The 23267-nt window shown below is 35.8% G+C and overlaps 1 protein-coding gene across 1 annotated transcript in view; it reads left to right on the forward strand.

Annotated features, from left to right (window-relative positions):
* The first annotated feature begins 716 nt into the window (after positions 1-716).
* The window catches only part of LOC121413255, a 114150-nt gene continuing 91599 nt past the window's right edge, over positions 717-23267 (forward strand). Inside the window, exons 1-2 of the mRNA XM_041606010.1 lie at positions 717-980; positions 21023-21176. Coding sequence (XP_041461944.1) covers positions 21116-21176 — 61 coding nt within the window. The 5' untranslated portion in view covers positions 717-980; positions 21023-21115. The remainder of the gene's footprint in view (positions 981-21022; positions 21177-23267) is intronic.

The raw sequence follows: 23267 nt of genomic DNA on the forward strand, positions 1-23267 counted from the left end.
GGTTGGATAGAAAACCATATAATATGATGATATTAAACCTAGATCAGTTTTAAACGACCCTGGTCTATAGTCGCTATTTCAAATTAGGAAATCCCTTAATCATTAACGATCCATAATCATTATAGCATATAATCATTATAGCATAATAATTGATGTCTTGGGTGTTATGCAAATTATGTCACATAACCTATGGCTATGGTTATATGTTAATTACAATTGTCATGGAGGGGTATGTACTAGTCCTACTTTATTCATGAAATGTGTTCGTTCAGTAAGGCTATGATGTTCACCCATCGAACATGATCTTCAAAGTTTATTTGAATTGATAATAATTGATTAAATATCATTAAAATACATAAGCTCATTTTCATGAGAATTCACCTGCAAACAAAACTGCATCTGGATGGCCCTTGTAGAAAATCTCATTCGATTGCTTGTAATCTAGTTTATTTAGCCATTTGTTTGATGAAAATATGTTTCTAGCTGGTAATAAAACATGTGTATAAAAAAGAAATGGAAATGGGGATAATTTTGTTCTCATTTCTGATCCATGCGATTTTTTTTTTACAAAGATAATGACTTCTGATTCAGTAAATATTTACATGATTCCATTGGCAAATAAATGAAAATAATTTGACATTGCTAACCTTTTGAAGTAAATGTTTAAGGCTAAGGTTGTCAATTCCCATCGGATATGGGATACTTGTAACTTATGTTGCAATATGCACGAAGGAACTGCGCGAGCTTATTGCGCACTGAAGCGGTTACGAACGTAAGACTGCGCACGCACCATTACACACTTCATATCCCCTGGAGTCGAGGGAGAACTCAACAGCAGTCTTCGCTCTGTATCCTAGCAGGTAGTTTGATTGTTGCCTATTGTTATTGCACCAACAAAATCTAATTGGAATAAATCACCAAGGATTATTTTGTGTTTTTGTGAAGAGATCAAGGAATAGACGATTCTTGATACTAAATCGGTAAGATATGTTTAACTGTTATCTAAATGATTGGAGTTTAGCCCTATATAATATCTAAATGTAATTATCTAAAGTAGATTTTAACATATTAAGTGGGATGGAAAATGTAGGCGTGTATAGTTAACCACTCACGTATTCAAGCTTTTGTGGTTGCATTTAGCATTCTGAAAATTTACTCCCAGAATAAATGTGTGTTTGTATATTCCTGTTTTAGCCGTATTCCTGATATATTCCCCTTTTTTGCAAGGTTTATCGTCTTTTCTCCAAGATATAAAGCATCTTCATTTGGTATTTATATACCTTCAACAATCTCATTGAGTATGAACAAGACAAATGAAGCTTTGATCGTTATTTATTTCTGTAATCAATCAAGCTTATATTTTGTCTTCCTCCACTCATCAAACAGGATGATTATTTCTTTGCATTATCCAATACACTAACGAGAGTTTTCATGATTTGGATTGTTGGATTATGTTTATAGGCTTACCAATAGGGCGTTTGTAATCATCCTTGCAATGCATGTTTTGATATTGTTTCACATTAGGTTTTAATGTAGCTGTGTTTAATTGCCCGTATGTCTGAAAGATGCGGCTTTCATTTGATTCTTGATTCCCATCATTCCAGCACTAGAAATCCAAAACAAATATTCTTTATCTCACAGGAATAAATATATAGATGTAGAAACACGATGTGATTTTGTGTTTTGTTTTCCGAGATATTTTTCCCATAGTTACAGTATTAGATGGTTCGGATAATTCAAGGTTTGGAGAGGCAAAGAGAATGAGCCAAGATTCTCAACAGTGGCCGAAGAGAAATCACATCAGTTGGGGTTTCGTTTTAGTCATTATGGAATTCGTCATTTGCAGACAATGGCTTGCCATCTGAAAGCTACATGAATTTCTGTTTTTGTTGAAGCTCAATAATGAGATGATTTTTCTCTGCCTACAATAACCAATCAATGGAAGGTTATTGTTGTGTATACTCTTCCTCAAGAAATCTATTTTGTGCGTTTAGTTAATATTAAGTTTCGGATATCCAATCCTTCTTTACGACCGACTGGAGTGTTTAGACAAACCAGGGCTCTGATCATAATTATGCAACCACAAACTAGATAAGCATGAAGATAAATAATAGCTATAACTACTGTCCTTATCACTGGCGGATCCAGGGGGATGGGCAAAGCTGGCCCGTGCCCCCCCCCCTTCTTGAGCAGATGAGAGGCACAATAATGTGAAAATGCCGTTAAACAGAAGTGTGCCCCCCTCCTTTGAAAGCGAAGCCCCCTTTCAGGGGGGGGGGAGCTTGTCAAATTTTTCCTCGGAGAAAATGTGCCCCCTCAACAATTTGATGTAGATTACTCAGAATGTCGACATTCTTTATTGATATGTCGTTATGATGTGGACATGCGTAGTCTTTCATGAACGATCACAGAAGACCCCGTGTCTTGACGAAGCTTGACTTGCGTTGGGTAAAACTGTAAGTCCAATGTAACATTTCATCAACATTTGTCCTTCGACAACTTGTAAGATCTGACAATGTTACATGGTTTTGATTGGCTGTGAAGCACTGGTATTGTTGAAACTATCGAATAGAAGCGACTTTGTCGGATAAAACATTCGACAGGTCCTTTATTTAGATGCTTCCTTGGTAATCGTGTCAGATAAAGGTCACAAACATCGTTACCAACACGTACTTACCAGATCTTGCCATGCGGGGGAAATTAAACCCCTGTATATGATGTTCACCTTTCCTTACATTGGTCCTCTGAGCGCCATGCTTGTCAAGTAGTAAACTATCTTTGCTCAATCTTTCTCCCTTTTTACCGCCATATCATGTGACATGGGACAGCTGCAATATCCTCTACAGCGATTTGGTATCGTGCCGTGTGATGAGGGATGGCTTCGTCGTCCTTTCCTAACAAGGTGCCCCATTGGCGTAGTAGAGATGAAAGGGCACTAATCCCCCTCCCCCCTCCTCGTCTAAAAATTAAAAATGAAAGGAGAGATGAACTGATACAAAGCATACAAAAGGAAATTCAAGTTCGACACATTACACAGTTTAACAGAAAATGATAACACGTGATAAGTTTGGGACCCCATAGAAGCAGAGCTTGTTAGAGGGGCCCCTTATAAAGTACATTACAACAATAATGAGATGATAAAATGTTTACAGTGATAATCTAGAGAGTAAATAAGAAAAATCCATACAAACACACACACACACAAATGGTACATTAGATAGAATTTGCCAATTCTGTAAACAAGATGGCGATTAAATTAGCTTAAATCACATATTCAGTTTCATTCAAATGGTTATATTAACAATGAATATTCGTATTTTATTAATAATATTCATTATTTCTGCAGCCAGGGGCGGCGCCACGAGGGAGTAGGTTTGAATAGTCATCATTTTCATCATTCTCAATAGTCAGAAAAACAAGAAAGTGAAGGCCAATCTTTACAAGATGGAGAAGGATAAACGGAAAAAGAATAGAAATGTATTTGAAAAAATAGAGACCTGTTTCATGACATTTTTATTATCCCTTACATTCAATCGACCAAAAAAAATCACATTAAAAACATCTTGTCCAAACCCCATTAAAATGCCCAGGCACCATTCTTAGATGCAAAAAATATTATCAAAATGAATGATCCTTTAGCCATGAAAAGTATTGAGAAATATATTTTAGAAATCATTGATGGATAAGATTACAATATTAAATGAATATTATCAGGTTTAACGATGCTGTGCAAAAGTCATTTATATTCAAATCAATATTGTTCCACAAAAAAATAAGCAGACATTCGCCACGTGTTTTTCTTTTTCAGACGAATACACTCCATTCGATATGTTTTGGGGTTATTTTTATTATAATGATAATGCTTTTGTAATCTGAAAGGGTCAATTCAAGTTTCAAGTGATTTTTTAATAAATGATTTGATAATAGTCATACAATTTTGATTACACTACTCATAAGTGGATTATTTTCAGTTGAATTATTTTGATGTCGTTTATACGGTTGGACATTTGAGTAGCAATTGATATTTAATAAGCATTTGACTCGCTTGGAACTTTTCATAGTAAACTTACTATATCGAGGTGCACATCACGTTCATCCTTCCTAATGCTGTTTTAGCATATAAGCCTTTATTTTGGGCACGGAGCTACTACAATTCCCTGACTCGAGCTAGAAGCGCGGCTGACGATCCCATGTTAGAATACAGTATCGATACTCGCTTACGATCGCCCGAGGACAGTTTTCGTACGATCGGGACAGAAAATCAATGGTGCTTCCGCTATCTGGCTACATGCGCGGCGACTGAACTTCTCATTTTCAGAGAGGAAAAAGAACAATTTGAGATACCACTTCTGTTTGCATATCTCTTGACGTATGTCTGAGATCAGTCCTTAATTCCCATAGCGGTCGTTTAAAATCTTTACTGAATACTTATATCAAACCAACCGCACCGTATACAACTTTGTTCCTTTTTTGTGTTCCCTTTTCCTTTCCCATTATGAACAGAATCTTTATTCGACCTCATGGGAAATTTGTGATCTATGCTGAATAGAATTAATGATTTGTTAGCCCATAATAGTTCCATGGTTAGCCAATATATTCATCTTATTCCGGATAATTTTGAAAATAGATTCACTCACTGATCACTAAGCATCTGTTTGCAGCGTGCATGGTGTAACTGGTTGGGTTAGGTTTGGGCCTATTGTGATTTGACGGTAGCGCGTGGAATTTGTTAGTATACCCAAATCAAGATGAAGAATATATCATATGTTGGTTACTGGATTCTGTAAATTAGTTCACCTTCTCACCTTCTAGGTCCATGGTTATAGTAGGCAACAGGTTACGAGAAACATGACAACTTGTCACATATTTGTCCAACACTGTTGCTTAACACGGTATCAGGTAACCGTTTTTGCGGTGTATTACTTAGACGCTGTCCTTGTTGTGTGGTTTGTCTTATAATTTTCATTTATCCTTATTTGTCCACGAATCTGTGATAGAGGTTTTGGGAAGACGTTCAATATAGGCTTATAGCCATTTGAACGATGTCATCTCCAGTAGTGTATTGTTGGGAATCAAGCAATTTAAAATCATAATAAGACATCTGCAATCAGTATAGACTTTATCTCTTTCCTTTAAACAGAACAGTTAAGTGAAATCATCATCTAAATAAAATGAAACATTACAAAAATCATAATAAAAAATCTGCAACACCCAGGAAAGTCTTTACATTATGGTCAAATGTAGAGCCATCGCTGAAAATATGAACAGTTCTAAAAACGATAATGATTCAATCTATATAATGATCTATTCACTGCATTATGAAAGTTCATTCCTAGGCCAGATTATATTATAACAATATGACGATCAGAGAGTTTTCAAATACTTAAAGCTTTGTGGTTTTAATTCTACGTGTCATAACACACAAACGAAAGTTCATCATTTGACCAAGCTATGTGTTTGAAAACAAACTTTGAAGAGAGACAACGAGACAAATAGTTAAAAAGTGCAATAATCGCAAACGAATAAAGTACATAATTATTTCATTATCGTCAAAGTCTTTGCAATTAAGGGTCGAATTTCGATCAATGATCGAAAGGAGAAATGTCCTAATTATACATCCTTTCGATTCCTGGATAGAAGCAGAGCGAGAGAAAAGGAGCCCTATTACATCACTTGTCAGCTACTTCAATCAAACATTAAAGCCACAAATATGAATTCCATCAATTTCGATATAGAGAAAGTTCATTTGTTGGTCAAGTCATATGTAATTTTCGTTGGAGGTGATGTGGCCGAGTTGTCTAAGGCGCCTGGCTAGACATTTGAAAGTCAAAGGTTCGATCCCTGGCCACGGCACCTATGCCCGTGAGCAAGGAAAATCGGCAATGATCTTTTATCCTGCATTTAAATAAATAGAAATGGTGTAATCATTCTTGGTAACTAGGAGTGCGCCTTATAGCACATTTTCTTAAAAAAATGTATTACTATAACAGAACTTCTTTTTTATCCTGTCATGTTTTTAAAGATTGTAATGTTTAAACATTTACTATCTCTTATCTACTCCATTGATTTCATATTTTTTATTCATTTTACTTTATCCTACAAATATTTAGCATGTTAACTTTAAAACATTAACAGATACTTTCTGAAGTCACAACCTTTGGGAGTTACCTAAAAACATTGGTTTTTATTCTCTTTAATATTACACCACCACCCCCACTCCTTTAGCAATGCATGTCCGTCTCTATCGAAGTGTGTAGTCTTTAACCAAACCCAGCAGGTTGTATTGATCTACAGATATCACCTTTCATCTGATATGAAGCATGGAAGAAGCCAATGCTATACCTTATACTGTGCGGTCGGTGTGGGTGATGCGTGAACAACATTATCTCATTTCGGTTTTCAAATGACGTTCCCAAAAGGAAACCAAATCCCTCCTGTACCAAGACAGTAGAAGACAAACTGGTTGCACTGCTAAATGGATGAAACGATTTTTGGTGTGAAAACCATGAAAATCAAACTTGCTTTCTTACGTCCGTCTGTGGTTAAAGGAGCCACAATGTACCAGTTCAATGTCTTACCCTCGTCAAGGACGTCATGACTTTTTGAAACTAAAGTTCAGTGGAAAACAATATTGGTCCCTTTTTCTCGAAATTAAATATGATTTCACTTTAGTTTTCTATATTTCTGTAGGTTGAGATTGCGTGCTTTAAAAGCCTGACGAATAGGAGTATTGGTTATTATAGCTAGAAAGCAATCATCAGGGTTTATATCAGTTGAAGATTTTTTTTTATCAAGAACTGATATCACGTATCACCTAACACAGTTTTATACAGTTTTGGGGGTATCGTTTGTCGTATTAACTAATTAACGATGAGGTGAGATTGATTTTATAAACAAATCTTGAATCTCTTTTTATTCTAAAGAATCGACGATTTAAAGCTCACTCTGAAGGACCTGGTAATGATGATTAATATCGTCACTATCAGCAAATAGCATTTCCTTCAATCTTAAAAATGTTGGGCAACATACTGTCTACACAACAATTGCTTAAAACTTTATCCGATTCTGGGTAGTTTTAAACCAATAATATGTGCTTTGGGTATTGGTTGAAAACCACCAAAAGTTGGATACATTTCTTAACCAGTATGTTGCCAACATTTAAGAGTGGAAAGGCTTTAAACCACTTCGTCGGAAACTTTTTACCATATTTGCCGTCTATTCGCATCTTGTCAATCTTTGCATTTGAAATGTTGTTTAAGAAGTACAGTTTTATTTCTGTGTATCCATGTTTTCATAAAACGTGGAACAACTCAACAGAAGAATTCGCCTAATGTTATGTCAACTCGTCATATGTTAACAAGATATACTGCTAACAGCAATGGGGTTGCCATGTATCTATTCAATGGAGTAAACAATGAATTACATTTCAAAAGTAAAGTCAATGGATGAGAAAGATAAGGTTGCAGAAAATGAGAAAGGGAGGTATTAAGCGCGGGAGAAAGGAAACAAAAGAGAAGGTAAAGAGAGAGAGAGACAGAGTCCCTATAAAATGGTATCACATATTGAAGGGTTATACAGGAATGGTATGATGAAATTTCATGCATTAATCAATAGAGGTGTCGAGGTTTCATTCTATAACGCAGTTATAAATGTCTATCATTTCTCCTGTTTTCCTGGACCCAATCAATATAACTTCCATTAACAGACAAATATGTGAAAGAACTCCTATGGAATCGTTTTTTATTTTATCCATCTGATGCTGTGACTATTAAATTGATACCGTATTGAATTAATCAGAACGATGTGAATATAGTTGTATTGCTATCCTGCTTAAAAATATATGTTTCTTTGATTTCGGTCCCTTTGTTTATTCAATTTCATTATGTATTTGAGAAATTCATCGTCATATTTTTGTTATTACTCGTCCTCTGGAATTCTTTTTAAATTCAAGTTATAGATTAACACTAAGCATTCATGAAAACGACAATTAATGTTTTCTACCGAGTTGTTCTTTGCCAATATTGATATTATGATAATATCATATTAATATAATATTATCTACAAAGTGTTTTATTCTCTTTAATTCATTGTATAGGTTATGAATAAACTCCTCGTCTATTTTGAATTTATTTCCTATTTTGAAGGAAACACAATGAACTATTATTTCCACTTTGCTTGATGATTAGATGATTTCGTTTTGACTGAAGGTCCTATATCAATTATATCTAATTTTGCTTCTTTTATCTTTCGTATGGTTGATCAAACGTGTCCCTTCAGTAGCCCAATGCGAGGTAACCCTTCGAGATCTTATCTTGTTTCGACAGCAAAAGTTAAATAATTTGTGAATCACGCACTTCGCTTAGGGTATGGTACTTAATTGATGTCAGGCGTTGTTTCTTTAATTCACTGGGGTTATATTTATCTTTATTATCATTCTTATATTATCACCATGCATATAGGGTAAGCAGAAGGGATGATGAAAACTTGGCAACATCACTGGATAGATACCGTTTTAAAAAAACTTGATTGGTGCTTCAATAAATTTCGACTATTTCTCTCACCTTCCCTGTGATGGTACACTCACATTAAAGAATCTGATTCCTGCATAAATTATCATGGGTCCCGTCTTACATAGAGTTGCGATCGATCCGATCGACCTCAATTATATAGAAATAATAATAATAGGCATTTATATAGCGCCTTTAATCTAGAAATATTCTCTTTCGAAGCGCACAAGAAATGAAACAATGAGAGAGTTCCGATGAGTGTCAAAGTGACAATGACTAATACTCTTTAAAAAAATAAGACTTCAGTTTAGATTGAAGGTCTCCAGGGATGATAAAATTCTTAAATTCAACGGCATATTATTCCAGAGAGAAGTTGCTGAGGCAGAGAAAGCTCGCGCATCTTATGCTACACGTGTCTTGGGTTGCTGGTGTGATATTATGATACGTGTTGGTCATGTTGGTGTATAAGGCATGACAAGGTCTTGTAGATATTTTTGTGCCATACCATTTAATACTTTCCAAGTAAGATGAAGCATTTTAAATTGTATTCGCTTCCGAATTGGCAACCGATGTAACTTTGGGAGAATTGGGAAAATCCATCATTCTCATAATCTTTCATACAGGAAATTTGCGCAATGTCTTTTTGTAAACAAAGGGGAGTGTACTACACGGTCATGAAAAAAATGAATATATTAATATCCATCGTATCTAGAAAACATTTTATAACAAACATGCATTTTGTATGTTAGCAATGCCGGCTTTCTATAGTTTTGGTTGATAGGATCAACCTCAACTCTTTGTAAGACGGGGCCCTGGTCGATCAAATCTACCAAGGGCCGGTAATACAAAGCTTAGCAATGATCGTAGAACATCTTTCTACGACCATTGCAAAGACTACAATGTACAATCAATCGTAAAAATCAAGCTGCGATTAATTGGTAACCTTTGTGTTACGGGACCCAGGTTATACCGAATGGGATATCATCGGTTGGTTATCGTGTGGTGTGACTGTGTCATTATCTACGCTAAATCACCATGTTCTATAACGGACTCGAAGGATAAGATCTCAAGCTTTCAACAAGTATCAATGTCTGATGATGTGATAACAGCAGTGGCAAGGGTTACGATTTACAATACCTGGAATAGAATAATAAGGCTGTACTTTTCGTTCTTGGATTGTTGAATCTTTTAGAGACAAATGATCGAATTCGTTTGGACAGAGACACAGTAAAAATATAGAAGAAAAAATCCTCTATTATACCTAACCCTTATTTGTTCTATAAACGTCACTTCAACATGTCCAACCTTTCAATACATTTATTTTTTATCTGAAGCATATCACCGCTTTTCGATATCATCGGATCTTTGTCAGTAGAACCGGTCTTCCCAATAAACTCAACCTTTCACTCTGAAAAAGGACATAAACCCTCGTTCCCCTTATTATCTGACACACCCTCAGACCATGTCAATGAACCAACACACCCTCGCTCCATCAAACCTGCACACAAGTCCCCCCCCCACACACACCCACACCCTCATACACGCGCACCTTCTCTCCCAAAAAGCAACACACACAAACCCTCTCTCCCAACAAACCCATAAATTTCAACTTATTGATCAACACAAAAACAAACCTTTTCAAGTAATAAATCCACATATAGTCCCTCAATTAAGGCATCACATACACAAACCTAATAAACAAACACACGCCCTTTCTTTCGATGTCACGTACCACACGCACAAACCATCTCTTCTAATAATTAACACATGCTCTATGCTAAATGACACCTGCTCACCCACCATCAAGCAAAATAACCCTCATTGAAATACCAGACTCACAGACAAAGTCTGTCCCCGATCACACACAGACACACTCCCACACACACGCGAACACCCTCACACACACACAGACAATTTTTTTGTTCACGCACACATGCTTAGCTTACTCTAACCACGGACACACGCCAAAACTTTTCTCAAGATGCACACACAAGCCATCACACCCTGAACCTTCTCCTTTTTAAACACACACCTCTCACCTTGTCACCCCTCATCAAGGCGTACTAACATCTAACCCCTTCGCACTCGGTGACAACCTTTTTGTTTACACATTTAGAGGTTTGAGAGGCAGGAACCGTGTGAAGCATTCTTGCTTGAAGCAAGAAAAACGAAGCGTGATGTACTGTATCATGATAATGCTTGTTGAATCACCCCATGCATCTCAAGTGAATGAACATAGTCCCCCTAACCTTTCTTTCAGATGCAACTAACAAGTGTGTATATGTCTAGATTCTATTTATAAATTCATGAGTTTCAGTTATAAAGTAATTTGATCTGTTTTATTTTATTCACGACTTCATCAAAATATGCTTTAATACTCAATGTATTACACTATAATGATACTAAATCATTTCAAATTCGCCTCTGATTTTATTCAGTTATTGGGAATGTGTCTTGATTGTATTTCAATACAATTATATACCTTTGGAGGTTCAGTTTGCCGCCCTTTAATTATACTCCTAAGTGGCACTTCTAAGCAATAATTCTGTCAATTTTGTTAAAGTCGAACAAATAGTTGAAATTTTAAAAATCTCTTAAAACTATTTCAAAAAAATTGTAAAATTAGTAATCATTGGAAAATTAATAATGTTGATTAACAATATGTTAAGACCAAGCACAAAAAAACCTTATAAAAATAACAAACTAGGTCAGACTTAATTATAATGAACAATACTCCCAATATCTTGCTTGGATTTGCAGCTTTGATTGACATGAATTTTCCGTTGTGGGTAGCCATGGAAACATGGAAACTTTATTTATCACGTTTAGTACCATAAATCATAAAAAAAATCACCAGGATCATTGATTCTCAAAAATAGTATCAAAACACCACAAAAAACGCTGTGCTTTCTGACAAGTAGGTAGAAAGTGTGTTCTTGTCATGGTAGTACAATATCCGATCAAGCGACTAATTTTTCACAACCGTGCCTTGTAAAGCGAGATTGTAAGATCGAACAAGCATCGAGCGATAAACAAAAGTTTTCCTTCACGCATCTGTAACTTTCAAGGTGGATTAAGTTTCCATGTTTACCAAATAATACTTCAAATGTCACTTTGTTTATTTTTATATCCAAAGGCAATAAGGTCATGACATGGGGGTAAACAGCGTTTAGAAGACTTTGTGTGTGTATGTGTGTGTTTGAGTTTTGTCAGACGTGTATCAATCAGAAATGATTATTTACGTCTGGGACCGACCTTTAACGTTACCATCCGAAAGATGTGACCAGGGCTCGAACCTCGAACCTCTGCATCAATTTGTAACTTCCCCACAGCTTGGATTACAGGCGCACGCCACAACGCCCAGTTTGTGCCCAGAAGACTTTGTGCATATTGGTCTGTATTGATGTTTTGGTCATTTATGTTTGGAAAATGGTTTAGCTATTCTCCCTCGTTTTTTAATGCCCTTCCACGTAGATAAAGAGCTCTTCATTAAAAATAGTGAGGTGTTTTGCGGTTGAAAACTATTTAATCAAAATGGGTTATATAGACTGTATAGTTTTATAGTTCCGAATGTATAGAATGGTGATATCATCACATAATAATTATGTTACTTTAAAAAGTTACGAATCGAAGTAAATCTGATCATCTAGATTAAGTTTACTGTTTTGAAACGGAGAACAGTTTCACATCCGATCTTGGACGCTTCTTCAGCCCGTCTGAACTGGCAGGAAATCGTCATTGCCGCTTGGTGGCGACGCACAATCGTCTTTGAGACGTCAAGGATTTTTTTTCGGAATACTGGGTTGTAAGTCCGAGAGAGGTTGTCTCGTAATCCCCCAGTGAATTCCCTTCTTTGTTGAGGGAGGAGTTCTCCGCAGTGACGTATACTGCCTCGCGGACCACCTCATCAAACCATTTTTGTATTTGAAGTTGTGTTGAGATGTGTATAGGTGGGAGTATACGGCAGAATCGTATCCCGTTGCGCCAGGTCTGCGATGTTGCTACAAACCCTTGTAGAGGGGTTGTTTGGTTTATCCAATGTAATTGGCGTTGCAACCTGTCTCCTAGGACTGGATGACATAGCCAATGTTGCTTTCCTTGTCTTTAGGAACTTTAACCTTCGGGCGAACCAAGTTCTGCCTGGGTGTCCGTTTGAAGTACACCAGAATACGGTAGAAAGAAAGGATCCTCCGGATATTCTCTGAGAGTCTACTAAAGTAGGGGACAGAGACACCAAATCGGTATCGATGATTCGTTGGTCGACGAACGGTTTCTCCACATTGGTGTCGCGGGTGAAGGTCTTTCTTTATTCTTCACCCATGGTAACCACACATGGAGAGCATCTCGGAGGCTTTTTTTTACTTTCTTTCTCCTTGGTTGCCTGTGAAGAAGGATGATCATATTTACTTCGATTCGTAATTTGTATTTCTTCCTGGATGAATCACAACATACATCAGCTAATTGAGATTTGAAATAAACTATGCAGCGCTCATCTTTACCTTGGCGTTTTTGCTTTTGTTAAGCGTCCAACTACGATATTGTAATTTATACCATGGTCACATTTGTTCTACGGCGGGCGTACGGCGAGTAAAAAACAGCCGTTTTAACATTTTTGTACCAGCTAAATATAGGTGGTTTGAATAAAAATGAATAAAACGGCTGATTTCGACTCGCCGTACGGCCGCCGTAGAGCAAATGTGACCATGATATTACTGGGATGGAAAAAATCAGGACGGAAAAATAATCCTCGGACGGGACGAATAGTATAGAAAAGGCGGGAAAATGATATTGTCGATTTCCATAATGCCAAGGCCATGTGCGCTATGATTTAAGATATTCAATATCTATTGAAAGGTTACAGTTCATGTACACAGAGAATGACATGTCATTCATGTAGACGGTGAGTTTATCAAACATCAGACGGGTACAACCAATTGAGATCAGTTGAGCGTGATTAGCCGAGGAAACAGGTTAACCAAATCAATAGGTGTACCGGGCGATTCGGTACCTGGTAGAGACGGGATACTGCTTGGATGGGAGGAGAAAAGGAAGAAGATGAGGAAGAAAACGGCCTAGATAAAGGTTTGGGAAGTCGTCATGACTATCAATACTCGACATCGGTATCGATTGAATCATTACATTAATAAACATGAAAACCCCCAAAATCATGAAGTTGGACAAGATAATAATTATGACAATTAATTTCATCAATTTCATCACATTGCTCAAATTTTGAGACATTACATTTTGGCTCATTCTTAAGCGAGGTACTTTCCGTATTACTATCACGACCCGTTACTATTATAGCAACTTTGCCATCCAATGCTAACCTCCCTGAAATCCATAATTCTGATTGACTGATGAGCGCTGTTACACTCTTCAAACAAATCAGTCAAATTGACTAGACCAGTAGTCAGCTGGGAGCAACTGATATGGCAATCACTGATATTCACATTTCTGACATATATTCTAGTCAGAAATAACTCTTTTCTAGTAAAATATGACTAGAAAATAGTCAAATATAACTAGAATAACAGTTGCTCCAAGCTGACCCTATTAACCAGTCATTTTTGACTGATTTGTTTTTAGAGTGTACCATGGTAGTTACCATTGGATGGCAAAGCTACTATAATAGTAACTCCTATGCAACGCAGCCGTAGTTTGTTTTTGTATACCAACGAAAATCTGACTTCATACAAATGTATCTTGGTACCACCAATATTGCAACACACAAAATCGTACAAAATAAAGCTATAGTCAATAAAGTGACGTTTAAGCATTTTAGTCGTGCAAATTTGGCAATTTCTTGAACGATATCAAAGCTTTGTCCTATTGATTGAATCGTGTATTAAAGGACAAGTCCACCCCGACAAAAACTTGATTTGAATAAAAAGAGAAAAATTCAACAATCATAATACTGAAAATTTCATCAAAATCGGATGTAAAATAAGAAAGTTATGACATTTCAAAATTTCGCTTATTTTCAACAAAATAGTTATATGAACGAACCAGTTACATCCAAATGAGAGAGTCGATGATGTCACTCACTCACTATTTCTTTTGTTTTGAATTATACAATATTTCAATTTTTATGAATTTGACGATTAGGACCTCCTTGCCTGAAGTACAAAATGTTAAAATACTGGAATTCCATGTGTTCAGTGAGGAATGAAACTTCATTTCACATGACAATGACGAGAAAATAAAAATATTTCATATTTCGTATAATAAAATACAAAAGAAATAGTGAGTGATGTCATCAACTCTCTCTTTTTTGGATGTAACTGGCTCTTTCATATAACTATTTTGTTGAAAATAAACGAAACTTTAAAATGCCATAACTTTCTTATTTTACATCCGATTTTGATGAAGTTTTCAGTGTTATGCTTGTTGAATTTTTCTCTTTCTATTAAAATCAAGTTTTTGTTGGGGTGGACTTGTCCTTTAAAAAGTCATAATGGATACGTGAAGCTATCAATCAACATATCATTTTAATTTCACAATCAACACAGATTATAAAAAAAACTGAATATAACGTTGGAATTGTAACTGAAAACTGGTCTTATATGCCATGAGAACTACTCGATCCCAACGCGTCTCGTTTCACATCCTTTCTATAATCGAATGTGAAAGCGCATTATGTTGTGTGAGGCATGTTGTTCTTCGTCGGTTGCTCGAAGGGCGAATGTTGGAGTAAATCTAATCACTACTTTATTTCGCCTTGGTCTATCCTAATTTAGATAATCTGACATACGATTGTCACGTTCTTCGTTTTCTGTCGAGTATCCGTGCTTGACACGCCATTCTGTTCTTAATTTTTTGTTTTACTAGTAGAAATCCCAGGTATGTTTCAACCTGAAATATTTTTCATTACTGCCGCGCAAATAAAGTGATTGGCGGTATTATTTTTGTCCGATTATGTTGGTTTGTTAGTGCTCTAACGTTTCAATTGGTCCATTTGATTCACCAAACTTTCAGGAACTATTCTTGTACTCGAACATCCATGGTATTTCTCCTCATCCTCTTCCTCCTACTATTACTGCATTGATAATAATATCATTCATTGATAATAGTAATGATGATAATAACAATTATGACATGTTGATGAAACATAATGATAATAAAATTCAATCTTAGTTAATGATAACGATACTAGTAATAAAGAACGACATTCAATTATCGATAAAATACACATATTCTTCTCCCCTTGCAAAACTCACAATTTGGTTCGCGAAACTTGGATATTCATAGTCTTTCAATGTTACTTTAAGGAACTGTTATAACCTCATACAGTGTGCCCAACCATACTTACAAGACAGTCTTATTAACTCCCCCAAGTCATTGGCCTAAGTATACCTTCCTGTGATATCAATTAGATAGGCAGTGAAGCGAGCAGAAGATCTAAAATTAGACTTTCTGTCAAGGCTAATGTGAGGAAATACAGTAATATGATCCCCCATTGATTTATTTGCATGAATATTCGGGCAGAGGTGTTATACACGTTAAATATGTAGTATTTGAATAAATAGGTATTTTATTTCAATGTTCTAGTATGTTATTACTTTTGCTAAAGTATACAGCCATTTTTAACCTGTAAGAATTGCAACAGTGTAAATGGGACCAGTGTTTATTATGCAGATGCAAAAAATGCAGGTAAATGGTTCTTTAAACCATATGATTTAATTTTATATAATAATGAGTTATGCAAAACACGTTTCTGTTAATCATTTCGAATCGATATTAAACAAATGAAATCAAGGGCTATCGAGCCTCAATTTATATATCTCTGGTATATAACTCTGAAGATTAATAGCTCTGTAAATACAATACAATGAGGGCCTCTCGATCAGTCATCCCAGGTGCGAAATATTCGTCTATAATTTTACAGATGTCTATACTAAACAATGGACATGTCATCGAAATTTTACGGATTCGATTATCATCTGTCTGGAGTGAGTTCGTAGGCACGACTACGACTTTAAGAAGTCCCAAATCATACCTCTCAATACCTTCTTCAAATTTCCACTTTAATGTACATGGCAAATGTTCGCATTCCATTGTGCTTGTAGATATTGTTTTTGCTACATTATAAGTGGCTGTAAGGGACATTAATTGATGCGCCTAATTGCGTCTTTTGCCTTTGGTCATCTATTTAAGTGGACTGGCTCTGGCTATCCGACCCGTCCACCCGTTACTAAGTGATTACAACATGATTGCCGTAAAATACTATCACAGCTGTGCAGATGTTGGGTAACGTACCAGATCACTAAAATTCTTAATGTTCCCTCCTTTCCATAGGATATCGATTCGCAGTTTCTCTTCTTCTTTACCTCTTCTGTCTTTTTCTCAATTTATGTCAAATCGTAGCTTTCCCTTCCTTCTTTTCAGCTCTAAAAGTGTTTTGCTTGCATACGCCATTTATTGGGGCATGGACGAAACCACAGACTGGTAGGATTATGCAAGCTCTGTTGAGTTGAAATCACAAAACATTACACTTGGTTGATTCTATTCCCTAGCAGTGTACTAAGTGACAGCTACCATTAACACGCAACATGAATATACTTTGTCGCATGATTTTCAGCATATGGTTAATACAGTAGCCTAGAAATGTATTTCCCAGCAAAAAAACATTGGAAGGGATCGTTCATAGCACACGATCCCTCTTCCTATAAATGACATACAATACTTTCATATCTTCATTAGATATATATTTTTTAGTTATTTCTTCTGTGTTGGTCCTGAAGTACTGCGTGTTTGATCTGTCTCATGCATTTTTGCTTCACATATTTTATCTCAATATATATATATATTTTATCTCAATATATATATATATATATATATATATATACTTTTTTTATTTCCGATGCCACTAGGGGAACAGGAGACATTGCATTATCAGTGATAATACGAGATTTTTGTGCTAAAATTTAAAATATTGCCACCTACGCCATACCTGCCCCTTCAAAATGTTAGGAGTTTGGCATTTCACATCATACTTTAGATTATGAAATTGAATATGACTATTGAGGATAGTAAACTCATGAGTTTCTTTTTTCGATGTTATCTTGCTATGTATCTTTATCTTATACTATAAGCATTTCATATGCCTCAATTGATATGTACACGATGAAATAAACAGTTGCTCGTAAGTACATGTGGGTGTCAAACGACTTCCTGAAATATGTTTCTCAAATCAAATCGAGACAACACACAAGAAGAGCATTATTTAGACATTTTCTCTGCTGATTAAACGCATGTAGACATATTCGACGATACACGATGCGTATTAGTGTTATCAAGCAATAATTCTTGTATCTATTCCGTTAGTATTTATTCAACTGTTTGGCAGAGTACATCAAGAACACTTGTGTACATCCGACAAACTCTCTCAGTCATGTTCAAGACAGCGTAAGGAATGACACAAACAAAAAAAACCTTCGCATTATATGTGTTTTCCATGTCAACTTGAAGAGTCAAGTCGTGTGATATTTTGTGCGAAATCATTCCATAAAATCTGGAGAAGTTTTTAATCCCATGCACTCTGGAATATAATGATTTACTGATGTTAATAAAATAAAATTAGATTAGATTATCTCTATTTCGCACTACCTTAAGGTTGTTGTTATTAAGATGAAAACGAAAATCGATCTGACAAACGGTAGTAACTTAAGATATGAAAATTCTCAGGACTACTTGGAGATTGTATATTGTATTGTAGTGATTCATGTGTTTGATAGACAATAATTCACCGGTTTCTTTTAAATAAAAGTATTACCTTTCGTCAAGAACAATACACCATCGCAAAGTTTAGTACAATTTTCCAGTCGGTTATGATGCCAAACTTCAAACGATGTTAATTGTAGACTGAACTTATAAATTCTTTAAACTTGTTGAATTTCTTTAGCTTTGCAGGAGCAAATCAAAATATATTATTTATTTCATCTCACATGTTTTGCCCCTAATGATGTCAAGGAGGATTGCACTTATCTTCGTTATTCCATTCTAACTCAAGTAACTCAATTATATGCCTTCTTCACCATATTCACGCAGTGCACTGAACATCATAGCTCCGGATTGACGCTGAAAAATATTATCCTAAGAAATCACGTGGTCCTGATCGGTTAGGTTAACTCAGTTACTTTGAACCTAACAGATTTCGCGTAAAACAAAATGTTTAGTAAGTATAACGCGACTTCCATACTCATCGTGGCCTCTGTCGTCATTCCACTCGCATTGTTACATTAATAAACAATGCGAAGCGAATGACATCGAGCATGTCGTGAAGTATTCAATATCAACAAATCAAGACGTGGAAAATACTGGCAAGATACTGAGTGTGTATCCTATAATCACATCTTGTTTGGATGTAACGCCTTCGTTTCGTCATTGAGTCAGCCTCAAGGTCAGTGGAGTCGTCCGAAAGGAGGTGGAGATCCACTTGATGTGGACTGAATCTCAGTTAACAGGCGAGAACTGTTGATTGTAGGGTACCCTAAGGAGATTAAAGCCACTGTCTTGGTCATATTGTGATCTCGCTGTGTCATCTTATATGACGTGAACTAATTGCATTCCACGCCATTGCCCAAGAGACATCAAACTGTCTTCAAGGTCGGATGTATACCGTAGGATGTCTTCATTTCTCGCAGGTCAACCTAAGTCGAGTATAATGATGCTAGGTAACCTGTAGATAAAATGGATGTGGATTGACCCAAAATCTCCTTACACAATGGGCATGAATAATTGTTGATAAGATAACTAGTAAGAGCATGTATATTATTTCGACTAACTCAAAATTCGGTAAAATTTGCACAGCAATCGGCCCTATTTTGACCAGCTAACCGAATTGACGCCCTCTGAACTCATCAATACATGGTTAAAGAGAATGTAACTGATTTCAACGTCTAGATAATATCCAACGAACTTGAGCATGGGATATGAAAACGCATTATGTAATCACGTTGATAGCCATTCTCTAACTTTACGTATTCTTTCTCACATGGTTAGAGAATGTAACTGATTACATTTGATAAATTATTCCATCATAACATCAAAATAGTGATATAATATCAAAAATATTTCTGCATCTTCTAAGTTTTCCCAAAAAGGCACTTCCTAGCAAATATCCCAGAACCTTGTAAAAAATAACATGGATATAACGAAACTAACAGAGTAGCTGAATTGAAAGGCCACACAACTGTCATCGAGCATAATTAAACTAGGAAGCCAACCTATTCAATGTAACTGCAGCTTTTTTTACCCAGGAATTTTTAGACTATATATATTTTAATTAAAAACCTCTTAAGGTGTGCAAACACTGCGATCAATTACATGATTCACATCAATGAGAACAAATTATTATTTAGGAATTCTTATTTTATTAAGGAGGAAATTATAATTTGTATTCCAGTTCATCGTGACTTAGCCGTGAACCAAAATAAGTGGAAGAGTCGCTGCCCGGCAAGCAGTAGATGGCATGTTCGAATCTCACTGGTTCCAATTTTTTCTGACTTATGTTTTTCATTACAGATCGAGCATGCGATCTTAAACACATAGGAGCAATGCCGAAAATGTGTTTACAAATTATAATTTCCTCCTACTAAAGCCTCTTTATTTACTATAGAGATATGTTTTCAATTTTGATTTGAAGATAGTACGTGATGGAGACCTATTCTGGTAATTATGATATGAAATTATTACAAAAGGGAATATCAAATAACTTATAGTCATGGTAGGTAACAAAGCCTTTCAACGTCTGCAATACAGATGACTTTTCATTGAAATAGTTTCCAGTGAACAGGAAAATAGTCTCATCAGATTGCTATGGTTTGAGTATCATCCTACCTTGCATTAGCACGTCGGTAATATCCAGCAGTAGACCTTTATTTCCCACCGCGAGTGAGATTTGCAAATCGAATTGATATCAAAGCTAATATTTGTGCGAGTCTGATCACCCGGTTTGCTTGAAGATTCGTGACTTGTATCAGATGGCGAGCTCAAATAAAACGAATGTACACACAGTAAGAGAAGACAGAGGCGAAAGGTTTTTATCTGGCACGCTTTTGATATTTGAAATGCAATTGGACCGTTTTACCGAAATATTTACCTCATTCATTGGGCTGGATCCCAGAAAAATGCTCCGAATTCTAAAGAAAAGTTTAAATGACACTGGCTATAGGTGACAAGACATTTGCTTTGGGTTTTTCTTGTCTAAGATATAGGGTTAGTATTTGTAATAAGGTTTTATGTTAGGTTTATGATAAGGTTTAGAATATGGTATGGTGTTCAATTAATTTTTGAAGTTGGTAATTTATTTTGTGTGTGGAACTTATAGTTGAGCATTGTCACCGTAGCAAATGTCTTAGAATCCTATCTGTATACTATAGTGTTATATTGAGTTAATCGTATAAAAAGAATCGTAATAGTCTACTTATGTGCGCTTCATTCATGTTAAAAAATTATGTGTTACATCGGTACTTCATTCCTCTTATTTCTCATTTTATTTTGCTTAATTACAGATACCATGATGCATTGATACTGATGATCATAACAGTGGATACATTCTAGTGGATATATTTACTGGAGACACTGCCACAGACCAAGCAATACCAATGTTATCCTTATCAATCTCATGCGTAGTCCTGTTCGTGTTCTGCCTCGGAAAGGCACAAGGTTTGTTTACATTTTAACTTTGGAAATAATCAGTATTACCATGATTACAAGTAAATCTCAGTTACATACTTTGACATAATTTGTCACTTCTAGATACTGTTAATGTTATTATTTTATCAACATGTAAGATCTATGGTATTGATTATAATATAATCATTCATATCGAATGAAGTCATTTTGGGGTTATGTTATTGAGCGGCGGCTATAGCTTATTTGTTTTTGTTATAGGTTTATTCAGGAAAATTCAAGAATTATAACGTGTGGTGTCAAAGTTTAAAAACAGTCGGACGTATGTAGAAAAATTGTTGCCATGTGAAAATTTGAGCCGGAATGTTTCGCAACTTTTACGATCCCGGATAAAAAACAAATGGATTTGTGGTAAACATTCGCCGCGCGGTAAAAACACCCTAGTATCCCCACTGAAAAATGTCAGTCATGGCCTTACATTGGTGCAGTTTTTGTGTTGTGTCTGAAGTTAGAAAATCGTTTTGTCATTGGCGATATAACGTCATTATATTCGCGACAATTGATCAAAAAATTCGATTACTTTAAGATTTTAGCTAATATTACAATTTTCGTTGCAAATTTTGCAAATTTGGTTTTGCAATTTTCCAAGTGAACAATGAGTATGAGGATGTCTTTCAAATTCTTTGGAATTTAACAACAAAAGTATAAAACTGAGAATCAAAATTGGCGAAAATCACATCCCTTCTCCAAGGCCAACCTAATGTCCCCAAAATATGTTTTTGTTTTTAGACGCATTTGTGTTTTTATATGGAAAATATTGTGGTCCAGTCGGCTAATTTACAAAAAAAATCGACAAAGATTATACAAAAATTCCTTGCATTACAAACATCCCATATTATCTGGTTTAAGAACTGTTGAACGAGTGAAATAAGTGTGATGTATTCGTCAGCTTTACTTTATTGTATTATTCATCAATGTACGCTGTGGGATAACTTCTGATGTCGACAAGATGTTTTATCTCGCTTTATTAGATTTGCTGTCACGAGCACCTTTACCCCGGCAATAATTAGTATTCCTTCGGGCTATTTTCTTTTCTTCGGAATTAATCTCGTTTCCTGTTATAAAATGAATGACCTACATAACGACTCATTTTCAGACTAGCAAATCGATCAAGTCAGCCTCCCAGGTCTTATTATAATGATAAGAAAAAACGCACGAGAATTGCTTTCTGTCACTCGAATGTGTCGTCATTTATCACAATCATCCTCTCATTCACCTTCTGTCATGTCTACATCCTTTTCTCCTTTGTTTGAATTGTGTCTTCATTTTTCATAAGCATTTTGATATGCGATTCTAATAGTTTTCTCAAACATGTCCTAAATAAACGATATCTAGACATGCATGATCAGCGATTTCTGTTATTGTTTACTACTGCCTTTCAGTTTCATTTATGTTATTTTTCGAGTGGGGTGTAACAAAGCTAACAAAAATACATGTCCGTTAAGTTACACAAAAACTTTCTATTTTCAAATTCTACCTCTCTTTTTTTCCTTTCCGCTGATAAGTCACATGCAGTGGCGAACCGTTGTTCGAGGCCTTGTAGGGCACCATGCAGCATTTCTTTTAGTCACTTAGTGGGCGCGCAAAGCGCGCTTAAATGCCAGGTATATACTGACCTAATGGAGATATTTTTAGGACTGTGACATGAAACGGATATGCATCTCACCCATCAAATAACGCGAGTGTGAAGCGCGAGCTGAAATGTTGTATTTTCAGACTTCAAAAGGGGACTTTATAAGCAATTTTTTGTAATTATATGTACCTGTCTCACTAAACAAACATTGCGAGCGCGAAGCGCAAGCTGAAAATTTGTCTATACATTTACCCCAAACGGACGTTTTTTGAAATTCAGAAGAGGGGCATTTTAAGGTTAGTTTGTAGAAATTCCCTAAGACCATAAGTATTTCACTAACTAAGTGATGCGAGCGCGAAGCGCGAGTTGAACATTTTTGATATTGAGACCAGAAAAATTGACATTTCGACTGTTTTTAGGAAATCATGAAGAGCAGACATATCTCACCAATACACTAACATGACTAATGCAATCGTAAGCACTGACTGGCA

This window comes from Lytechinus variegatus, chromosome 4 (genome assembly GCF_018143015.1).
Source record: "Lytechinus variegatus isolate NC3 chromosome 4, Lvar_3.0, whole genome shotgun sequence".
Lineage (NCBI taxonomy): Eukaryota > Metazoa > Echinodermata > Echinoidea > Temnopleuroida > Toxopneustidae > Lytechinus > Lytechinus variegatus.